The sequence below is a fragment of the Fusarium vanettenii genome (genome assembly GCF_000151355.1).
Source record: "Fusarium vanettenii 77-13-4 chromosome 1 genomic scaffold NECHAsca_1_chr1_3_0, whole genome shotgun sequence".
Lineage (NCBI taxonomy): Eukaryota > Fungi > Ascomycota > Sordariomycetes > Hypocreales > Nectriaceae > Fusarium > Fusarium vanettenii.
Genome location: NW_003315881.1, coordinates 3,170,647 through 3,192,947, shown reverse-complemented (window position 1 = coordinate 3,192,947; position 22,301 = coordinate 3,170,647). Strand labels below are relative to the sequence as shown.

Below are 22,301 nucleotides of genomic sequence, written 5' to 3'. Positions count from 1 at the left end.
TCCGACTACGAAGATACCCCACCATAGACACCATCCAACGAGGCAGCCACGACCCCTACCTCACCTCTTTTCCAGCTCCAAGGCTTGTGCATACATTTAACATCTTTTTAAGAAGATCAACATCCCACTCTTTTTTCAACAACACAAACACCGCCAAACTGTTCTCCTCAGCCTTTCGACGAGTTACCCTCCGCTCAAGCGCTGGCCTTTCCATTGCCGCCGCCGCGACTACTCTACAAAAGACCACACGACACCCAGCCGAGTTTGGCGCTAGAAAGATGCACAGCAAGGTTGTCAGTACGTGATCGACTCCGTGCCCCTCCTCTTACACCTCTAGGATACAGCTGCTGACCTTGATGGAACAGTTATCGGCTCAGGGCCTGCTGCCCATACCGCCGCCGTCTACTTGGCACGAGCCGAGTTGAAGCGTGAGTCTTGTCCCTCGAATTCTGCACCGTCGACCTACGACTGACATTATATGCGACAGCCGTCCTCTATGAGGGTTTCATGGCCAATGGCATCGCCGCTGGTGGCCAATTGACCACCACCACCGATGTTGAGAACTTCCCCGGTTTCCCCAAGGGTATCATGGGACAAGAGTTGATGGTAAGATGCCCCTCTTGAACCCCTCGGAAGCATCACCGCCTAACCACTTTACAGGACAACATGAGGGCGCAATCCGAGCGCTTCGGAACCGAGATCGTTACCGACACCGTCGCGACCCTCGACCTCTCCAACCGCCCCTTCAGGTACACCACCGAGTTCAACCCCGAAGAGACTCACACCGCCGATGCCGTCATCATCGCTACCGGTGCCTCGGCACGTCGACTCCACCTCCCCGGTGAGGACAAGTACTGGCAGAACGGTGTCTCTGCCTGCGCCGTGTGCGACGGTGCCGTCCCCATCTTCCGAAACAAGCCCCTCTTCGTCATCGGCGGTGGTGACTCGGCCGCTGAGGAGGCTACCTTCCTCACCAAGTACGCCAGCCATGTCACCGTCCTCGTCCGCCGCGACGTCCTCCGTGCCAGCCGTACCATGGCCAACCGCCTTCTCGCCCACCCCAAGGTCACTGTGCGTTTCAACAGCCACGCCACTGAGATCAAGGGTGGCGATGATGGCCTCATGAGCCACCTTGTTGTCAAGAACAACGTTACCGGCGAGGAGGAGACCGTCGAGGCCAACGGCCTGTTCTACGCCATCGGTCACGACCCTGCTACTTCCCTCGTCAAGGGTCAGATCAAGATGGACGAGGATGGCTACATCCAGACCATCCCTGGCACCACAAACACCAGCATCGAGGGCGTTTTTGCTGCCGGCGATGTTCAGGACAAGCGATATCGACAGGCCATCACCAGTGCCGGTACAGGATGCATGGCTGCCCTTGACGCCGAAAAGTTCATTTCTGAGCACGAGGACCAACCCAACTAGCAAACCACATGGTTAAAATCTCCCATAGACTTGTGCCATTTTAGAAAAACTGAAGATATAGACACTTGGACCAAGGCAAAGAGCAGGAGCGGTAAATACAAACTTTGATAGTTAATTGTCACGAATTTCAATAAAACATGTGTTCACTTGTGCGTGTTATGTGTGCAAACTGTCCATGTACTGAGAATTGCCCGTCATTTGAGGCATTGCTCTCGATTGCGTCTATGTGTCCGGTATTTTATCATTATCCCCCCTCGTTATTTTGCATGGCTTCTCCATCAAGCCTACTTCCCCTTGGCCAAGCAAGGACAACAGCGTCATAATGCTATCCAACCTGGCCGTCATGGTATCATATTTTTGCCTTCTTACTCGCGCTCCAGAACAGCAGGCGCAATAATCTCTGTGCCAGAGACCTTCTCCAGGCCCTCACCACCCTGTTCCATGTTAGCATTGCATTCTAAAGTAACCTCTCAAGGGGTGTAGACTTACGTAGCTGATAAGCGGCGACACCTCGACGCCAACCTCGGCCTTGTCGCCAACAACAAGGGCGCCAGCGGCCTCAACCCAGCGCTTGCCCTGGGTCATAATATCTCGCTTGCTGGTGTCGGGGTCGTCCTCGCCAGTGCCGGGGGCGTTCTTGAGGGGAGAGAACTCATCCTCACGCTTGACCTCGAAGCAGGCAAACTTGTCGAGAGACAGCAGAGGGAACACGTCAAAGACGAACTGCTCAAGCTTAATGCCGTTAGGCTTCTCGGGCTTGACGGTCTCACCGCTCTCGAGGTCGGCAGCGGGAATCTTCTTGCGGGCGATGTGGTGGGGAAGCTTGTGAGCCCACTCGGGGATGGAGTCGAGGAAGCGGAAGGAGTAGTAGTGGTTGACAATGTTGGCAGCGCGGAATCGCAGGACGTCGGGCTGCTTGGGGTCGGCCTCCTCAGCAGTGGCCTGATCAATCTCGGAGTACTCGACAACATCGGGCTTGCCGTTCTTGGAGAGAATCAGGCCGACGGACTCGGTGGCATTGCGCTTGCGGACGACCTTGGTAGCAATGTCGACGTCGAGAGAGGCTGAGAAGCCGATGAAGACGGGGTCGGCGACCTTGACAAGGCAGTTGTCGACACAGTAGGCGTGAATGTGCTGGATTCCACGCTTGCGCATGTCATCGAGAACACCAGAGACGACGAGAGCCTGGTAGATACCACCGTTTCCATCGGGGGCAACAGCGACCTTGCCCTTGGTCTCAAGGAGGATCTTGCCGTCGTTGGAGATGCAAGGAAGAACACCCTGCTCAAAGATCTTGACATTCTCCTCGCTCAGGCCAAAGAAGTTGTTCTCACGGAAGAACTTCTCGGTGGGACCACGGGTAGGACCGCTGGTCATGACGTACCAGGGCACAACGGCAGCGTCACTGCCAGCCTTCTTGGCGGCAAGCTCCTGAACCTTGGCAATTCGCTCGCCCTGGATCTGGAAGAGAGACTTGTGGGAAGGCAGGCCAATATCGTAGCAGCCCTTGGGAGCAGAGCTACCAAGTCGGGTACCCTGACCACCAGCCATGAGGACGACGGCAACCTGACCCTGGGAGATGAGGTCAAGACCCGAGTCGTACCACTTGTTAATGTCATCGGCATTGGAGTCGAGGATACTAGCGGTAGCGGATTCGGGGAGAGGCTCGAGGACATCGGGCTCATCGCTGGTCTTGGGAGGGTTCAGCGCACGGTTGGTGATCTCGTTGATGTGGGCGGGATCGAAGCCGGAGAGCTGCTGGTAGAGGGTTCCTCGCTCGGCGGAGGACAGAGAGTCGTAGAAGGTAAAGACCTGCTCCTGGCCAGCCTGAGTGTACTTCTCCTTGAGCTCGTTGAGAGCCTCGGGAGTAGGCTCAGGAGGGGCATCAGCGCCCTGGCCAATGTGAAGAGCCTGCTTGATGGCCTGCATTGCGACTGATGGTGGGAGAGGTTGGTAGAGTTGCGGTGAGGACAATTAGGAGAAAGAAGACCTTGGCAGCAATGAAGCAACAACGAAGAGCAATTGAGAGCTAACAGACAAGAAGCTGGAAGCTCGAAAGACGGTGGAGGATGAGAATTGATGAGAATGGAGGGGGAGAAGAATGGAGGAAGAATAAGCTTCAGAGGAAGGGAAGGAGGTGATAAATACGAATCTGATCTCGGAAAGACCCTTACACAAGCCAACCTGGCTCTTACTGGCACGCACCTTCCTTGACGTTCTACTAGGATTTGCCAACTGGAACCCGACTCTTTCTGCACCTTACCTTACTTGTCCGGTAGAAGGTACAATGTCAAAAAGGCTGGCGGGGGCACCAGAGAAACTTAATACCTAGAAATAATACAGCTGTGACACAACTGAAGCTTATACCCAAGCTTCAATAAAGCATATACATCAGTTAAGTTCGCAACCGCAATGAATAAAGCCGTGATAACCTTAGCAAAACCTCTTCAAAGATGGATAAAAGACAGAAGGTACATTCGTCGTCACCTTGCCCACCTACCCACCTTACGTGAAGCTCCTTCCCCGCCACGCCGCCGCCAACGCTGATGCCCCTCTCAGCTGCCCCGCCAACTGCGTGTCCAACAGTCCGCGTTGGCCAATTGAGAGGTAAGAAGTAGCGGCTCAAGGGGCCCATCGATCCTGCCTCTTGTCTGATGCTGATGCAAAGATGCAAGCATCCGGCCTTTGCTGAGAAGCGCCATAGCGACCCATGCCGCTACGCTGCCACCTCCTATTCGTCTATTGTCATGGTTGCTGATTGAAGACGGCGTTTGAGGTTGGGAGCGTAAGCGCAGTAAGCTTTGAAGTGTCAGACAGCTTCAATGGGTTCTGTTACAGGCGTCGAAACGTTGGGCCTGCGAAAGAACAGCTTGACAATAACTCTCACGGCAGATGCCACGGCTCGTATCGTCGGTCAAGGCAAGGCCCACGTATTCATCCATGTCCCTCGGATAGATTCAGGGGCCAGGCTCGTTCATGCCCTCCAGTGTCTCACAGCCCCCACTGTCTTGGAGCCCATGTCGGTGTGGCTGTGGCGGAGGCTGACAATTGCCGGGGCCTCTCTCGAGCGCTGAAAATAGCTGAGAGCCGCTGACGGTCCCCAAGGCTGACTTGCCTGTGGCGAATGGCCTAGAACACTCTCTTTGGTCCCGTCCGTCTGCAGGTCGTGGGAGAGGTTTGAAGCTATTCTCAAGCTAACCAGGCAGACGCCTCTTCATTTCCCGCGGCGTGTTTTGGCAAAATGAATATGGTCAAGGGGGATTTCCCATATCTACAGACACCAGCAAGTTGAAATTCTACATCCTCGCTCAACCGTAATTAATCGACATTTTAAACTCCACTTGCAACGACGGACAAGATGGCTAAACGCAAGGCCACTAAGGAGGCCGATGTAGAAGAGCCTATTGTTGAACAAGTCCAAGACGAGGAACAGGAAGCTCTCAGCTCGCCTCCTAAACCGGCAACTTTCAAAGGACGGCTGCAGCTCAACGACTTCGCATTCAAGTCAGACCAACCGGATTCAACCAGTGGCGACAGAAGAAGGTCGCCAAGATTCGCCAGCTCAGCCTCAGCCTCGTCCACTTCTACTGCTGCTTCCAAGAGGATTAACAACGATGACCAAGAAGACGATGGAGCCAAGCCTCAGAGGAAGAAGCGGGCACGCGCACCCGCTGGCTACGCGCCTCCATCGACATACGCCCATCTCCCAGGTCTTCCCGACGCCATAGGTGACAACCTCCTCGTCCTCTTTATCGGCCTGAACCCGGGGATCCAAACGGCACGGACTGGACACGCTTATGCCCACCCATCAAACCTCTTCTGGAAGCTCCTGTTCTCAAGTGGTGTAACTCCGCGTCCCTGCAAGGCGACAGAGGACCGTCAGATGCCGGAGCTGTACTCGCTTGGCCTGACAAACATCGTGGCTCGACCAAGTCGCAACGGCTCTGAGCTTAGCAAGCAGGAGATGGATGAGGGCGTCGAGATTCTTCACGAAAAGTGCCGCAAGTACCGGCCCGAGTCTGTTTGCGTCGTTGGCAAGAGCATCTGGGAGAGTATCTGGCGCGTAAGGCATGGTAAGCCTGTCGGCAAGGCCTTCAAGTATGGCTGGCAAGATGAGACGGAGAACATGGGTGTCATCAAGGGAGAATGGGCAGGGGCTAAAGTGTTTGTTGCGAGCAGCACAAGCGGACTGGCTGCTACGTTGTCACCAGCGGAAAAGGAACGTATTTGGGGACAACTTGGATCATGGGTTAAGCAGAGGAGGGTAGAAAGGGAACTTGAGGCGGGAGACAAGACGGACGAGACTGAAACGGCTGCTTGAAGTACTAGCCCTTGCTCTCACTTTGGATATAATATCTCTTTCACATATTCATCAACATCACATCTCACAGTCTCGGTCATGGGTTAGGTATCATCAATATGTGAATCCCGCCCGTCTAGACTAAACTTTTGCCATGCCAGGCCCATTCTCGGATTTCAACTAAAATGTACATCTTCTCCCCAACACCATACGCCGGAAGGACGCCCATAGGAGGCCTGAGTCTTACTTGCATCGCTTCTCGACCACGTTGGGTCCATTCTCCTCGTACTCCTTGCGCGAAATCCACATCTGGTGGAACGTGCCCAAGCTGGCGAGGATGCTGCCGCCGATCCAGGCACCGAAGCGTCGCTCGCTCGTCAGACCTGCCGAGTGAATCTTGATCTTGAGGCCGGGGTACATGGCCATCAGCTCGTTGTTCAAACGGTCATTGAAGCCGTTGATCAAGCTTGTGCTACCTGTAACAACAACGTTGGCGAGGAGGTTGCCTCGGAGGTCGACATCAACTGCAGCCAGAGCTGAGCGGATGAGCTCAGGGATCGTCTGAGCCTTGGTGAGGCGCTCAGACTCAGGGATAGGATAACCAGCGTTCTCATCCCACATGCCCTCAGTTACTCGGAATCGCTGCTCGCGCCACATCTGGTTGTAGCCATCGGGCATCTCAAAGACACGGCCGGGCTGTGTCTTGACATACTCCTCATTGCCAGGCACGTTGTATCGGCCAGGACCACGCCACACCTCCACCACGGACTCCTTGAACTCGGTCAATACCCGCTCCTCTTCGTAGGCGCGGAAGGAATCGTTGATCTGGAAGGGGAAGTGGCGTAGTCGAACTGAAGGGGGTGCCAGGGCATCGACAGGTGTCTTGTTCTCGATCATGAAGGTGGGTGTCAGGTCAACCTTGGGCTCTGATGTCTCCCAAAGGTTTCGGATCTGGGATGAGAGCCAGAGACCACCGACGGGCGACTTCTGGATGGATCGCTTGAGGACCATGCCATCATGAATCGCAGTGACCGAAGTGTTGGCGCCGCCCACGTCAATAACTAGTGAGGTGGCCTTGCCAGCGGCGAACGCTGCCAACACGGGGGTACGGCTCAGCCAGAAGGCAGGGCAGCCCCAGTTCTCCATGATGATCTCGATAGCCTTCTCTCGCGACTTGGGCGTGTTCCACGGCGCCTCTGTAATCAAAAGAGGGTTCTCTCCCAAAGGCTTCTCGATCGATTCTGTGGCCTCTGCGTCGTCCATGGAGACATCACCTTCACCATCCTGAGCCTGGTCCTTGGGGTCGTCGTTCAGGCCGTTCTTGGAAGGAGGCGTTTGTCGTTCGGGCTGCAGACGCTTGACAAGCATGTTCTCCCACACCCTCGCTGCAACATCCCAGTCTTCCACAACGCTATCCCGGTTCATATAGTTGCGAACCTCAAAGTCGGCGCGGGGGATGAGGCATTCATCACCAAAGATGTCGCGAGGCGGGTCGCTCGTGGTATGGCCGTAAAACGAAGGCAGGATAGACTTGGGGACATCTTCACCAGCGAAACCTGCTCGGGTGTAGCAGTAGCCTGGGTCGAGGACGAGAGCGGAAACCTCATCTAGATGACGATCAAGTTAGTGGAGATGTTGATGGAGGGCGGACGCGACATGGGGGAGCTAGAGCTGCGCGTACCTCCTCCGTAGATGTCGGTGGGCTGCACCGCCGAGGAAAGGGGTTGCTGCGCCATGGTTGACTTGGTTCAGGAAGAAATCGATCTGGTGATGGCAGAGGTCAATTGGATGATCCGGCGCAAAGTATCGCGAATTTGGTGGAGTTGCGCCAGGCCAAGTCAGACTGGATGGATGTCGCGTAGGAACAAATTTCAGCCTTGGCCGGGTGGTTGGCAGCAGCTAAGCTTTCGCGCCACACTAGGTCGAGGCTGAACTGTGGCTGGAAATTATCCGACCCGGATTAATCTCGGTGGGGCGTTGGCCTTCTTAAATTCTTTGCCGATCGTCGCAGAAAAGCTTCTCTCTTTTCTACCCATGGAGCGCGAGTTCCATGCTGCCATGATGATTGTAAGTCAACAATTCCTCTTTTTGCCACAATTATTTCCTTTGCGCATATGATGAGTTCGCATTCTCGCTTCAGAACCGCTGCGATTGACACAGCTTGCTGTGATTGATTACAATCTGCCATTCACTGATCTTGCCTCGAATTGCCTCGCTTTTGTCGCCTCACATTTGGATTGAGTGGCAATGCTAACTCAATTGATAGACGCCATGATGTCTGTACGATACTTTCGCCAGGCCGGCCGGCCTTTAATACAAACGCTTTCACAGTCGACATGTGCAAGTGCTCGGTGTCCACGTGTGCTTAGCCATGGTGATTCATTGACAAGGGCTGGATGGAGTCTGAAAGGTGTCGCGCAAGGGAGATGCCTGGCTACTTCTGTCCATCGTCAGAAGGAGTCAGTCATCAGGCCCGAGGAGAGTGCTGAGGGACTTTCACCCTTCAAGCACCAGCGTCGGACTGAACTGTGGGAGGAGCAACAGAGCGAGGACCCTCTCTACCCCGAAAGCCACCCACGTCTCGAGCATCGTGCCGAGCGCATGTCGGTGCCAGACTTTCTCGAGGCCTTCCGTAACGAGCTGGATGACACCAAGGACATCAGCATCTGTGGCCGAGTTCGATCAAAGCGAGTGGTCGGGAAGAACCTCATCTTCCTCGACATCGTGAGTGAGTTTGAACGCCTGCAGGTCATGATCAACCGATCAAAGTGTTTGTTGGACCAGGAGGAGAGGAGGGTCAAGTTCTCGCTTTTCAGAAATTTGATAGAAGTGGGCGACCACATATGTAGGATCCCAAATGCTCACTCTGTTTATCCCCAGATGCTTACAGTCTGGCAGCTGTCGTTGGCATACCCACCCGTACTAAGGCTGGCGAGCTCACCATCGAGGCCAAGGCTCTGCCTGAGTTGTTGTCTCCCACCATGGAGCAGATCCCTGAGAAGCTCACCGACCCCAAGACAAGGATGCAAGATCGTCATGTTGATATGTTGGTCAACCGTCAGGCAATTGATGTGCTGCGACTCCGAGCAGAGATCACCAAGCACATGCGTGACCACCTCCACTCTAAGCGGTTCTTGGAGTTTCAGACTCCCATCCTGGCTGAGAATGCCGGTGGTGCTGTTGCCCGTCCATTCGTCACCAGGGCTACCGAGTTCAAGGAAAGAGATCTGGCCCTGCGCATCGCTCCCGAGCTGTGGCTCAAGCGCCTGGTCATTGGAGGCGTCGATAGAGTCTTTGAGATTGGACCTGCGTTCCGCAATGAGGGAGTTGATGCTACACACAACCCCGAGTTCACCATGTGTGAGTTCTACAGCGCCTACAGCAACCTCGAGGACTTGATCAACGAGACGGAAGAGATCCTGTGTAGTCTGGCCCAACACTGCCAGGACCTCATCTCTACAAAGCTCACATCACTTCCTCCTATCGACATGAACCGATTTAAACGACCCTTTAAGCGTGTTGAGTTTGTTCCTGCATTGGAAGAAGCTCTTGGTCTCCGCCTGCCCAAGCTTTCCTCTAAGGATGCCTTGCCAGAGATGCTAGCGGTCCTGAAGCTTGCTGGTATCGACGTCCCCGGTGAGGTGCCTAGCTCTTTGTCAAAGCTTCTTGACCGATTAGCCGCCGAGTACTTGGAGCCAATGTCGTTCACGGAGCCCATTCTCATCATGAACCACCCGGCCTGCATGTCACCCCTGGCAAAGAGCTTCCTCTGCCCAAACACATTTCAACTAGTATCTGCTCGCGCAGAGCTATTCATCGGCGGCCGTGAGCTTGCCAACATGTACGAGGAGGAGAACGATCCTGAAGCTCAGAAGCAGAAGCTGCTCGACCACCGAAACCTCGTCAACACAGCTGATGGTGGCGTTGCCATTGAGACGCCAGACACCCAAGAAGGTGAGATGTCTGCTCTCGAGGCGCTAGATGAACCTTTTGAGGACGAAGATGGAGACGCCGCCCCCTTGGATCAGAGCTTTGTGAAGGCTCTCGACTATGGTCTACCACCAACTGGAGGCTGGGGATGTGGCGTCGAGCGTATGGTGATGCTCTTCTCTGGTGCCAACCGTATTAGCGACTGCCTGAGCTTTGGCACTTTGAGAAACGTGGTTGGACTCTCGGCCGCTGAAAAGGCTGCTGCCGCAAGCGAGGAGAAAACTGAAGAGGACTCGTAAGCCCTGAAGCCATTGTATCATATTTAGAGATGTTTCAAGGGTCACGATGTATGAATGACGGACTTTGTATAGTATTGTAGCCATAGCTAGACCTTAGAAAAGGTGGTTGTATAGAAACAACATAGATGTTATCATGAAGCGACGATGGCTGAGGCTGTTGGCTTAATTCCCTTGTATGCTTGAGACACCTACTTCTCCAATCTCTCCCCGTTTCCCTGGCTCCCTCCTGAACTACCCGTTACTCGACTTGGATGTTATTATCACGACTTGACCTGGCAGACTGATTAGCTATTCAAAGACGTCTCATAAATATAACTTGCAAGGAAGCTTATAAATAGCGCATAAGGCTATTTCTTATATAAACAGAAATTTAACTATAATAAAATAATCCGGTGCTATAGTAATCATCTCCTTTCTCTCGTCCGATTAATACATAGTTAGACCAAGTATCCTAGAATTAGTTCCTTAGGCAAGACAGGCACATGACCCCGTTTAAATGCCTCTATCCAAATAGCAAAGAGTCCTAAAGGATGGGTTTCTTTTTGGCTCAATCATCCTTGCATCCTACATCCAACGAAACCACAGATCAAGTCTCTTTCTTCTCTTCCCCAACAGCTTCTTCGGCAGATTCACCGATCCCTCTCACCAACATCTTCCAAACGCTGGCGTCGTGCGGCATCACGTCGACAATGTCCCTAAAGTGTCGTTAGCTGGTGTTCTCTCGGGGGAAACCCGATGCAATCGAGGGCTTACATGTTCTTGTCCCCTCCTTCATGGGGCTGCCGGTTATGGCACCAATCGTCCAAGTCCTTGAGCCGCCCTCCTCCTGACTCGTCATTGCCGAACCGGATGAACTGAATCGCCAGGGACTTTCTGTTCTTTCCCTGATTTTCAAGTTCGTTGGCGATCCTCTTGATTGCACTGGTTACCCCAGCCAAGGGCGTTCCTTTCTTCTTTCCGGATGTCTCCCAAACGCCGTTTGTCAGGATATAGATGGTCATGGGTCGCTGATTCGAGGCATGTGTCTGGACTCCGGGACGCAATCTGTCAGTTATGACCCGGTCAAAAACCGTCTCGAGGCTGTCCTTCATCGCGCAGATGCCCCAGGGTTGCTGGCTCCGGACGATGTCGGTGAAAAATCCGTCCTGTTTCCTCTGGTATCCCATCAGCGGTTCGGAGGTGAAAAATAGGTCCATGCTGCTTTCTTGGCAGTCGCTCAGCAGCCATTCAATGGCTCGGACAGTCTTGGACACGTCGGCCCAGTGCTGCCTCATCGATGCTGAATCGTCAACCAGAAACATCCAGTCACGGCCTCCCAACTCCTGTACCCGTTGAGAGATGGCCGTAGGCCGCCAATGTGGATTCTTCATCTTGGCTTTTGCTCTAGCACCTCGGCTTGTTGTCTCGGTTTCCCTATCGGTTCCGCCTAGGATACTGCTTGAAGTGATGGTTTTGGGAACACCATGGATCCATTGGTTGATGTCATCGACGGTCGTTAACGATTGACCCGAGTCATCAAAACTTTCCTGCCTGACTGGAAGTTTTCCGCTAGCATGACTGCTGGTCGGCTTCGTTACACTCGAGGTTACGGTTGCACTGAAGAAGCCCGAATCCACCTCCGATTCGACTGTCGTAGCCGTCGAAGATGCGACAGATAATCGCTGCGATCGAGTTTCCCACATTATGGGCTCCGCCGGTAAGTCAGCCACCTGCTCCAGGCTTTCCAGAGCGTCCTCCTCGTTAAGGTCAGCAACCGGCAAGACGTCATCATGGAAACGTCGAAAGATCTCCCTTGCACTCCCGGGCTCGTCGACCAGCATATGGGTCCGAATGAAAGTTCGAACAACCGAGGAAACACGATCTAGGTTTTCAACCCTCCCCAACGTTTCTTGACAGTGCCTCAATGATGTTTGCTGCACGACTGCTTGACGGTTAAGTGTTTGACGAAGCTTGTCTCCTCCGTTAAGCCAGAGAAGAGTCTCCGTCAACACATAACCTAGAGCCCATATATCCACCTTACGCCGATCGACTTCAACGTCCAAGATGGCGGTTTTGACCGCCCGGTCACGCCGCATTGTATGAAACCTTGACAGGCCGAAATCCGCCAGCTTGAGCGTTACGCCACCGGCGTCCTGAGGGAACACAAGTATATTCTCAGGCCTCAAATCGCCATGGCAGATCGTAGACTGCTCCATTAGCGACCCAAATAGCAAGTAGTGTAGCCTCTCGATAGCCTTCAGCAGATCAAAAAGCGATTCCCACAATTCAAGAACACGGACAGGTTCTTTTGGTGGCTTCGAATGCTTCCAGAAGTCGCTCAGATTTCCGCCATTGTGCCATTCGAAGATGGTGTAAAACCTGTCGCCTTGTTGAAAGGATGCCACAGGGCTGACAATGTGGCGTGAGCCTCCACGCTCGTTTAATGCCCTGAATAGTGCCGATTCCGCCTGCCACGGGCGAGACCAGGCAGTCATCTTGGTGGCGCCTCTTCTTTGAAGATCAAATGTTTTGCAAGTCTGATTTCCGTCAGGTAGCAGGTCTTGGTAATTGTTGATGTCGTACGTTTTGAAAACCACGGTGCGCTAATCATCGTTAGTATTGTGCAAGCCTGGTTAAGACGAAGTTTGACCTACGTTTGAGCCTTCATCGAGGCAATCTTCATCCAGCTGGACTCTTGTCAGGTGTGAGCAGGAGAAATCTCCTTGATTTGGCTTCGAGAGCGGTTGCTGGTTGACAATGGGGAGAATGGTGTTTGGGTGCACTTTTGTATCGAACGTATTGTCCGAGTTCAAACGCAGAGGGATGAACATCCATTGGTTCTCCCGGAACATTTCCCATACATGCTGGGATCCAGGAAACCACGATGGAAGGTCGATAGCAGGTAGGCACTCATCATGGAAGTTCCGGTCCACAAACCACTGCAAGAGGTCATGCTCACCGATGTACACCAAGCAAGAAAAAACACGAAGATATCGAGCCAGTATCTCGTCGGCCGCCGAGATCTCGTCTCTGGGGTCAAGGCCCAAGCACTCCAAAAGTCGAACCCCCTTCCAGTAAGTCTTGAGCTTGGCATGTGAGATGTACCATGCTTCTTCGCCTTGACCATTCACGCCAGAGCGCTTGTGATCATCAACGAACCGGAAGAAGTCGAGTTGCTCTGCATGACTTGGAGGATCACTGGGAGCAACCTTGGCCGCAAGCCCTGTCTGAGCCTCGATGTCCTGCACAATGTCCTCTAACACGAGGAGATAGGACTCATTCAAGGGCTGACAGCATCCAATGAGCATGCCCACCGGCTTCTGCGTACTGCGCTGTATGACCCAGGATCCGGAGTCGCCCTTCTGCACAGTCCCGACGTTGGCCACCCTTACAGGCTGTGGACTTCCGAAGCCTGGAAGTCCAAAGACTGCATCCGACACGAGGAGCCCATCGAGAGCGGCAGAGGAAGTGAGTATCTTTACGGCATTCACTGGGTCGTTAGTGCCGATCTCACCGTGGCACAGAATTGGTGAGGGTTGGTTCTTGTTCGATATTGCGGCATTTGTGATCTTTATCAGAGCCCAGTCGAGGGCGCCTGGCTCGCTGAACCCTCCCCTTTGAATATCAGAAAGACACAATAGGTGCCCGATAAGAATCTTGTCCTTAGAAAGGTCCGGAGAAGTTGGTGGGGACTCAATTGAGCCTCTTATTGTTGAGGATGGTGTGATGTCGGATGAGACAGCGGCCGTGGGCCATGGTATGTCGGCGTCGAGCAGGTCCTCCACCGAGCAGGTATCTTCTTCAACGTCGTAATATTCAAGAAAGTCCAACTCGGAATCGTCGATTTCAAAAGCATCTGGGATCGGCGGCTGTTGGGGATAAATTGCATGGGCGACAGTCAAGGCGAGATGCTCATCTCCGACGGTGACCATCCCACCGACGGTTGCGCTGCCGACGTATGATTGACCCTTCCATATTTCGATCCTCGTTGCGTTGATGTAGGCTGGAAGTACGCCGCCGGGAATAAAGACTCTGTATTCACTCAGATCATCGTTGGTAGGGAGACTCATTTGAAGACGACCAGGAGCCGTCAGCTGAGGATCAATAGGGAGCCTGAAGCAACGCCACCCTGGATATGCAGCGAGGATCTTACCCTTGAGGATAATATCCTTCAAGCAGTTGCTGAACCACTCAACCGAGCTGATGATAGTGACACACGGGGCCGAGTGTGATGTCGACGCGCCAATGAGGAAGCACCGGATGAGATATGGAGGCTCTTCAAAAGGGCTCACCTCATTAGGCCGACGACTCTGCCACACTGCTCTGTTCTCTGCGATGAGCTTGGAGAGAGTGTCCTGAATCTTGATTGCCGTACAGGCGAGCTCGCCCACTATCCTCCACAGAATGATTTTCCCAAATCTCTTGCTCTCGGTGGTGTGGGCTTGGTCGCCGAAACAGTCGACGTAAGCAGGATCGGTTTCCTTTTCCCCTAACTGGAACAGTCTTTGACGAATTTTTTGACTGCGGGTTTTCAGAGCAGACATACTATTCGGCAATGAAAGCTGTGTTGTTGTCGTCATTGCCGACATGGGGGTGGGATTGGCTTGTGAGCGGCTATAACTCTCAGCATTTGGTTGAAGTTGAGAAAGATGAAGAGTCAGAACACAGCCCCTTTGAAGCGAAGAGGGTAGGATACCAAACCAATCCAGAGCAGTGAGGGAGGCCGCTGGCAAAGTGCAAAGCTCAGGCAAGGGTCTTTTCTGCCTGGGAAAACGCCTCGCTGAAAACGATACACCTCATTGGTAAGTTACCAGGCTGTGCGTGGCAACTCCGCCGTGGCAGTGATGGACGTTTTCCTTCTCTTACTCGCCAGATTTATTACACTTGAAAGCCTGAACACCTTAACAGCAGGTTGAAAATCCCTCAGGCCATGTGTGATCATGTGCAAATGTCTTGGAAGAGAGAACTGACTCCGCACAGCCTGGTCATGAGAGCCTCCATGTGGTTGGGCGATCGTCGTAAGCGCCCAACTAGCATAACGAGGCGCCCTGAAGCTATGCTGCTGGGATGCAGCACTGTGAGGCATGGGTGGGTTCGCCTTGATTTGAGAGATGGGCATCATGGCCTTTGGTTCTCTTAACTCTTAACCAAAACTACAAAACAACTTCGCCCTTGTTTGGTTTCAACGGAGACGTTGGCAGCAACACCAAAACCCGGCAGTATGGCAACACAGCAACAGAGCCCACTTCTTGCACCATGCTTTAATTCTTGTTTACCGCCTCTAGAAACAAAAGAGAGATTTGTGCAAGAGTTGTGGCCTGGCCCCCCCGGAGCCGCCCAAGCAACCGAGACCATCGCCGACTTGAACCCCTATTTCGACCACATACGACATGAGTGCAACCCGACGTTTGAGCAGCGGTATACTATTTCCACCTTTCAAGACGCCATATTTGTCATCAATATTCTCAGAGGAAGCCCTACGGCAACATTTGCAGAAATTCAGACCTCTATTCAGAGAGCCAGGCCTCAGATGATCACCCAAGGCTTATCCATATCGATTGAGCTTGCAGTCCGCCTTTGGCTAATGTCAAATGTCCGAAATGTCATGCCGGCCGACCTGAATCAGCTTCAGACATCGGTGCCATGGCCGGATGATTCCAGTCTCCAATATGTGCTTCAGAAGCACTTTACGGAGCAGACCAACACATCCAGGGGCAAGTTCTCGGAATACCTCAACTTTCATGATATGAAGACAATCGCGGGTATCCGTGTAGAGTGGACAAACAACCTGGCATTTCATCTGACAATGAAAGGCTCAGTCATCTACGTCTTTCACTGTGTCTCGGCATTGAAACGGATGCGCGAGTCGCCTTCAACAACGTGGGACTCTACCCCAGAAGGTTGCAACTTGTGATTTTGGCAACTAATTTATCATGTCAAGGTCATTTCTTCCGCGCGGCATGATCGACGAGACACTCGCAACCATCGATCTCCTTGCTCCGCTGACGAAGCCAGACTGCAACAGCTGGCTTGCAGATGAGATCAGACGAGGCGCCGTGGACAGAAACATCATGCACCGCGACCCACCAAATCTGGACAAGGCTCGCTATCACTTTTGGCAAGAGAAGCTTTCCATCATCGAGGAGGCGTTTGGCAAGGCAAAGCCCACCGGCTTCTTCCAGTGGTGGCATGACCGACGTGACATGCAGCAGTGGTGGGGATTTTGGCTTGTTGTCGCGGGCATATTTCTTACTGTCCTCTTTGGGCTTATTCAATCTGTGACTGGCATACTACAGGTAGCAATGTCAGGTAAATAGGCATCAGGTCGAGGCCCTCCCTCTGCCCCTTTAAGAGCTGAACTCCTTGCAACTTATACTATCAAAAGAGTGCACTGTTATTGAAGGACAATTAGCCCTTGCCGTGGTATTTGCATATGTCTGCTCGTATAGCCTCATAATATATACAAAAAGAATATATACACACAAAATCATGTCAAAACAGCACGCGATGAAACACACAACCCTCCTTTATACCATCTAAGCCACCTGGAACAAGCTGCTGCCCTTTCCGCCAACAGCAAATCCATCAAGCCAGCCAGCAACAACATCCTCAGTCAGCGACTCGGAAAAGTCAAAGTCATCAGGAACCCTCTTAATAGCAACGCTCGAGGATCGCTCATCAAAGATGGTGGCAACCCGGATGAAGCTATCGACAGGACGGTCAAAATAGTCGGAGCTGCCGGCGCCCTTGGCGAGGTGAAAGGTCGACTTGCACTTGGTGTCACCCGAGGCGAGAACCTCGTAAATATCAGCTTCGCCACAGCCGGTGGTCCAGCAGCTGCAGGAGCTATACTGGCCGGTGCGGGGGATGCGGCCGTTGAGGGCCCAGAGGGCGGGCATGTCGCCGTTGAAGCCGCGGTCGCCATCCATGGGCATGTTGAAGTGGAAGAGGAAGATTTTGCTTCCTCCAGAGAAGCCCTCTGTGAGTAAGTTGTTAGTAATTGTGCTCTAGTGAGGGGTGAGATGTCGACATACTGTAAGCCACATCCTGGGCTCGGGAGTAGCCACAACTCTCGTCACACTTCTCGGCGGTCCAGATGGAAAACTCCTTGTTAGAGGGGATATAGACATCCTTCAGGACCTTGGGAGAAGAAGAGCCGCCGCTTCCGTCGGCGTTGAGGTAAGAAAGGGAGTTGCCCCAAATCCTGATAGCATGATTAGTTTGAATACTCGCAAGATACAACACTTGACTTACTCGTCAAAGACTCCAGAGCCATCACCGCCATAGTTGCCGAGAAAGACAATGTTGTCGGCAGCTTGCTGCTCGGCGTTGTAGTAAGAGGTACGCGACCAGGCACCTCCAGTAGCAGCAGTAGTCTTGGTCTTCTTGGGCTTGGATTGGCTGCCGCCGTTGGTCGCGGGCGCCTTGATCGAGGTCTTGGCACTGTTCTTTGCCGGAGCGACCTCCTTTTCAGCTTCAGCCTTGGGAGCAGCAGGCTCCTGGGCAGCCTGAGTAGGAGCGGCAGCAGCAGGGGCAGGGGCAGCCTGTGTAGCAGGGCCAAAGTAGTTGTTCTCCCAGGAGACAACCTGGCCGTCAATGGTGGCAGTGATCCACTCGGCACGCTTCTTCTTGCGCTGCTCGTGGAAGTGTTGGTGACCGTGGCGGCGGGCGTGGACATGAGGAGAGGGAGCGACATCACGTTTCTTGTTGTCAGAGCCGAGGTGGTAGACGGCAAACTCCTTGAGGTTAAAGGGGCCACGGACGTGGACAGAGAGCTAGAGATTGAGAGTTTAGCTTGGTAAGATAGACGGCATAGAGTGACTTACACCCTCGTCAAGTGGCGCAAGAGGACCACTGTAGGGAACATCCTCAGTATCACACTGCTTGTTGTTTCCCATGTTGGTGACGGCCTTGTAACTTCCGCTGCCGGCAAAGCCTTCATACAGGATCTGCTTGACGGCGCCGCAGAAGAAGTTGCCGCCCTCATTGAGAGCATTGCCTGTGCACTGCTGCGTCAAGGCCGAAGCCACGCCAGCCGAGGCCAGCAGGACTGGTGTAGTAAACTTCATCTTTCAAAATTGTATCCTCAGATATGTGTGTGGGTATATAGTTGGGGAGTTTCAGTCGATAGTTGTGGGACTTGTTTCCAAAGTCTTAAAACCGCAGGGCTGGGACAGGAGAAGATATGAGGTGTCTCCAAGACTCGAAACAGACAATAGAAGCCAAAGAGCGATCCAGTCGATCTTAAGGAGTGAATCAAAGACAAAGGAGTGGATGGTGAGAGGTGAGTCTCTTGCTAAAGAGTGATAACGACAAAGATGTTTCGTCCCGGCCTTTGAAAGGAATGGAAACAGAAAAGAGTCCGGGGAGGGTGGCCGTCCCCCCCTTCTTGAGGAAACGGAAGCATGAGCCTGACTACTGAGCTGAGAGATTAAAAGAGCTCTGAAGCGGCCTGGCCAAGGGCTCGGCGCATTTGCCCTCCTCGACCACCACCACCATCCCATCTGGTCGTGACCCCCCTGGGAATGTTGCCGTGATGTGGTTGGACGCCGTCGTTGCCAAGCTTTTTCGGGCCCCGGCCTAGCGAGGGCACCGAGTGACAGATCTTGTACCTGGCATGAATGGGACCAGGGGGACCCCATGAAGCATCACGACTTCGTGGCCTAGGCTCGGTGGTGTGGGTGCGAGCCAATTGTTTCAGGATTCCCAAAACGTCAACCTCTGGCCAATCGAGGGCCCTGGATGACTTGGCCGAGGCGGTCAATTAAAAAAATCAACACCATCATTGTCAGTGCCAGTTGAGCCACTCTTTGGCGCGTAGCCCCAAAACTGCTGACTGTTGTTTCTTGCTGCGCCTTGCCTTGCCCTTCCTTGGCTCACTGGCCATGGCCTGGTTCTGGTTTCGGGCCAAGAGCCTTGGTCGTGTGCCCAGCCGAGTCTTGTCAAATTGCACTCAAGAGTCTTGCGTCGATGAGGATCTGCCCCGACATCCCTTCCTTCACCTCTCCTCGGTCTGGGCTCATCACAAGGGTGTCATAGTGCAGGACACGTCGGAACACGCTCTCAGTCACACACCTTCACTCGAGCTAAAGACTGCAGGAGCAAACTTTTCTCAACCCGGCCGCTGAAACGTGGCAACCCTCCTGCGTTGGGCATCCTTTCCGACGGGACGGCTTACTCGAGAGGGGCTGGGAGGGCATTCTCACCATGCCATGCTGTGTTGTGCGCCTGCCCGGTTTCTGGCAAGACGTTTGCGACGAGACCAACAGCTTCTCACGTAGGCTTACTCTTGGCGGGTCTGGAGAATCCCTCAGATCCTTCAAGCTTCAAATCCCTCAGGTTGCTTGCGTCCATGGTCCAAAGGATCACTCGCCGGATGCAGCCGGTAAAAACGTGAGCGTTGAGGCTGTGAGAAACAAAACCAGAGTGTGGAATGAACATCCACGTGTGTCTCACTTGACTCGGGAGCGCCCATAGAGTTTGTTCCGCCTTGTCGGAAGCGGTGACAACGCATGGTTGCAATTGCCGACATTTAACGCCTCTTGACAACGTTTCTGGTGGACGAGCATGAGAGAATATCCTGTGATTCGTTCTCAGGTTGGGATGAACGGACCCATGGGATGGGTGTTAATCTTGCCCTAGCTGCGGAGCAGCCCAAGGACCGGACCCAGGACCCTTCACAGGTTTGCCCAAGTCGAGTCTCTCCTCTGAACCACTTAACCGTCTTCGTTGACCCGCCTGTTTCCGCCCTGGACCCTTGATGGTCTCGTGGCTAGTCCCGTCAGCTAAGTATGGCGCCAACGACGGTGGTTGACAAGACAGAACAAGCGCATTCATCAGAATGGCGGGAAATGTTCAAATGACGACCAAGGCTATCGACATCACTCTCCGTTAGTCTCCAAAACATCCCTTGCCCGTTTAGGGACAGCCCGTAGACCCAATATGAAGACTTGTCAAGGTGAAATTGGTTGGTCTAGTTTGTTGGTCTTGATTCGTTGCGCCAAGATATTCTTCATTTTGTATTTCCGAATCAAGAGCAAGCACAATAGCTTGTCCAAAATCGGTTGCTATGTTAATGTATCGGTTCTCCATATGCTGCGCTGCGTTGTTGCGTCTTGAGCATAGCTTATATGCGCTGCATCCGTTTTCGTTTCTAACGGTAACGCTTCTCGACTCAGTCGTCGATACCACCCCCTTCGCCATCACTGTCTCCGCTGTCTTCTTCCTTTTCCTGCATCTTCCTCTTCTTGCTCCCTTCAATAGCGCCTTGGCGGTTGTGCTCCTTGCGCCTCTCGTAGCCACTCTTGGACGTAATCTTGGCCTTGTTGCCGCTTCGTCGAGCTTCCACTCCCCGTTCCTTGAGCTTCTTTCGGTCTGCCTTGGCAACGTTGGGCAGGGCGTCCAGTAACCACTTCTGCACTCCAGCCTCATCGCCCGTCTTGCCAGCTTGCTTCTCGCTTGCCGCAATCACGTTGGCCACCATCTTCACAAAGGGGATATCCTCCTTGGTGTAAAAAGTTACTGCAACACCTCCTTCACGACCAGCTCGGCCTGTTCGTCCAGCACGATGGACATAACCGGCGCTCGATCCGGGCACATCGTAGTTTACCACTCCGTTCACACCGGCAAAGTCAACTCCACGCGCCAAAACGTCAGTGGTGATCAAGACCCAAATCTCACCACCACGGAACTTGCGCATGATTGCTGAGCGGGCCTTGTCAGTCAAGCCACTGTGTAGCGCAGCGATTCTAGCGGCGCCGCCAGCTTCGAGGGGAATATCGTATTTCAACTCTTCGTGTAACGCAGTGGCTCTGTCGATAGTCTGAGTGAAGACAAGGAACGGAGGCCGAAGGGGAGGTCCCGAGTCAATGCTCGACGTGGGGTGCAGTAGCTGGCGCAGAGCAAGTAGTTTACCCTGTTCCGTCGCCGTGTATATGAGCTTATGGGTGATGTTTGGCACAGCTGTGTCCTTCAATCCCACAACCAGTCTGACCAGTGGCTTGGGCGTAATACCCAGTGCTTGAGCCCTTGAAGTCAACTTCTCAGTAACCAGAGACTCGATGTTAGATCCCATGGTAGCAGACCAGAATGAAAGTCGCAGGTCGGGACTCGTGCACGCCGTCCAAACAGCCAGCATAGCTTCTCGGAACAGAGGGTCGAGGAGGACATCAGCCTCGTCCAGGACCAAGTCTCGTACCGTCGGTAAGACTCTGTGAGTGTTTGAGGGACCGGATGTGAGAAAGTTGAGTAGAAGAAGAGGCGTTGTGACCAGGACGTCGGCTTTGATGGCTGGCTTTGACTTTTCGTCTGCATCCTTCTCATCCTCGGACTCGGATTCCTTGTCATCCTCCTCATCCTCAGAACTATCTTCGGACATATTCACTTGCTCAGCTGATAGTTGAGTGCCCTTCTTCATAGAGACAATCTTCAACCCCGTCCCATGAGCGAGCTTCTGGCCTTCGCTGACGATTTGATGCACCAGCTCTCGAGTTGGCGCAACAATGACTGCCTCGAGTTCATGAATATCGTGTAGATCCTTCTTTGATCGCCTGCGCATGATGTTGTTGATGGTTGGGATAAGGAAGCTGATGGTCTTGCCGCTTCCAGTAGGGGCGATGGCGAGGAAATCAACACCACCGTCCAGTCCATCCTCTCCCTTCAAAGCCACCTCGGGGTGTAGAAGAAGAGGCAGACTGCCCATCTGAACTTCGGTCGGCACACGGTAACCCTGGAAGACGAGGTTCTCGGCAACCCTGCGAGAGATACCATAGGCGTTGCGGAGCTCGCCAAACGAGTCCAATGGCTGTGGGAAGAGCTGCTTCTTGGTATCCTTCTTCACCTCGACGGCCGCCTTCTTCTTTTTCTTCTTGGGCTTCTTGACCTTGGACTGATCCTCAGTCTTCGAAAGAAGAGTAATTTTTAGCCGGTGTGATCGTAGCAGCTGTCGACACTCATCCTCGCTCAGCAGCTGTGATGCGCGTACAGGACTGGGAGCTCGGTCGGTCTCTTCTGTCTCGGGCTGAGGTTTAGGCGCGGGTTCGGCCTTGGGGGCGAAGAAGTCGACTTCCGGCAGCTCGTCATGGGCCTCGGCTTTGGGTTCGTCGCGAGTTCGCTTGCGCTTCTGTCCGCGAACCTCATCATGGAAGAGTTGAGGGTTGGTGGTTGTTCCAGCAGATGGAAGTTTCGACTTGGCGTTGTTGCCGCTGAGACCGACCTTGGTGGTCTTTTTGGTCCCGCGCGATAGGACTTTGAGAATATCCATTGCAAGTAGGAAACGCCTTTGGTGATGGCGAGTGACGATTCGCGCAAGTTGAAGAAAAAGTCCAATGTCGAGAATTGGAACAGAAATTTTGGTGGACCCTTGA

The 22,301-nt window shown here is 53.4% G+C and overlaps 8 protein-coding genes across 8 annotated transcripts; 3 read left to right on the top strand and 5 right to left on the bottom strand.

Annotated features, from left to right (window-relative positions):
* Positions 1-269: 269 nt before the first annotated feature.
* NECHADRAFT_57595 (uncharacterized protein) lies at positions 270-1,602 on the top strand. The gene is made up of 4 exons (XM_003054445.1): positions 270-297; positions 366-428; positions 488-606; positions 661-1,602. The coding sequence occupies exons 1-4, from the start codon at positions 279-281 to the stop codon at positions 1,426-1,428; spliced, it is 969 nt and encodes a 322-aa protein (XP_003054491.1). The 5' UTR covers positions 270-278; the 3' UTR covers positions 1,429-1,602.
* A 191-nt stretch (positions 1,603-1,793) lies between these two features.
* On the bottom strand, positions 1,794-3,498 carry NECHADRAFT_65819 (uncharacterized protein; the record flags this gene model as incomplete). The annotated part of the gene is made up of 2 exons (XM_003053742.1): positions 1,918-3,498; positions 1,794-1,862 (listed from the first exon to the last, which is right to left on the bottom strand). The coding sequence occupies exons 1-2, from the start codon at positions 3,355-3,357 to the stop codon at positions 1,794-1,796; spliced, it is 1,509 nt and encodes a 502-aa protein (XP_003053788.1). The 5' UTR covers positions 3,358-3,498.
* A 1,288-nt stretch (positions 3,499-4,786) lies between these two features.
* On the top strand, positions 4,787-5,682 carry NECHADRAFT_75270 (uncharacterized protein; the record flags this gene model as incomplete). The annotated part of the gene is made up of 2 exons (XM_003054444.1): positions 4,787-5,592; positions 5,640-5,682. 2 exons carry the CDS (start codon positions 4,787-4,789, stop codon positions 5,680-5,682), a joined length of 849 nt encoding a protein of 282 aa, XP_003054490.1.
* Positions 5,683-5,971: 289 nt separating this feature from the next.
* ARP2101 (Actin-related protein, ARP4 class) lies at positions 5,972-7,464 on the bottom strand (the record flags this gene model as incomplete). The annotated part of the gene is made up of 2 exons (XM_003053741.1): positions 5,972-7,335; positions 7,410-7,464. The coding sequence occupies 2 exons, from the start codon at positions 7,462-7,464 to the stop codon at positions 5,972-5,974; spliced, it is 1,419 nt and encodes a 472-aa protein (XP_003053787.1).
* Positions 7,465-8,233: 769 nt separating this feature from the next.
* On the top strand, positions 8,234-10,110 carry NECHADRAFT_57588 (uncharacterized protein). Its single transcript, XM_003054443.1, has 2 exons — positions 8,234-8,573; positions 8,609-10,110. The coding sequence occupies exons 1-2, from the start codon at positions 8,330-8,332 to the stop codon at positions 9,955-9,957; spliced, it is 1,593 nt and encodes a 530-aa protein (XP_003054489.1). The 5' UTR covers positions 8,234-8,329; the 3' UTR covers positions 9,958-10,110.
* A 596-nt stretch (positions 10,111-10,706) lies between these two features.
* Positions 10,707-14,525, bottom strand: NECHADRAFT_75267 (uncharacterized protein; the record flags this gene model as incomplete). The annotated part of the gene is made up of 3 exons (XM_003053740.1): positions 10,707-12,539; positions 12,591-14,425; positions 14,483-14,525. The coding sequence occupies 3 exons, from the start codon at positions 14,523-14,525 to the stop codon at positions 10,707-10,709; spliced, it is 3,711 nt and encodes a 1,236-aa protein (XP_003053786.1).
* A 1,947-nt stretch (positions 14,526-16,472) lies between these two features.
* Positions 16,473-18,005, bottom strand: NECHADRAFT_75266 (uncharacterized protein; the record flags this gene model as incomplete). Its single annotated transcript, XM_003053739.1, has 4 exons — positions 16,473-16,915; positions 16,971-17,140; positions 17,191-17,711; positions 17,763-18,005. 4 exons carry the CDS (start codon positions 18,003-18,005, stop codon positions 16,473-16,475), a joined length of 1,377 nt encoding a protein of 458 aa, XP_003053785.1.
* A 2,105-nt stretch (positions 18,006-20,110) lies between these two features.
* NECHADRAFT_30744 (uncharacterized protein) lies at positions 20,111-22,198 on the bottom strand (the record flags this gene model as incomplete). Its single annotated transcript, XM_003053738.1, has 1 exon — positions 20,111-22,198. The coding sequence occupies one exon, from the start codon at positions 22,196-22,198 to the stop codon at positions 20,111-20,113; it is 2,088 nt and encodes a 695-aa protein (XP_003053784.1).
* Between the last annotated feature and the right edge of the window lie 103 nt (positions 22,199-22,301).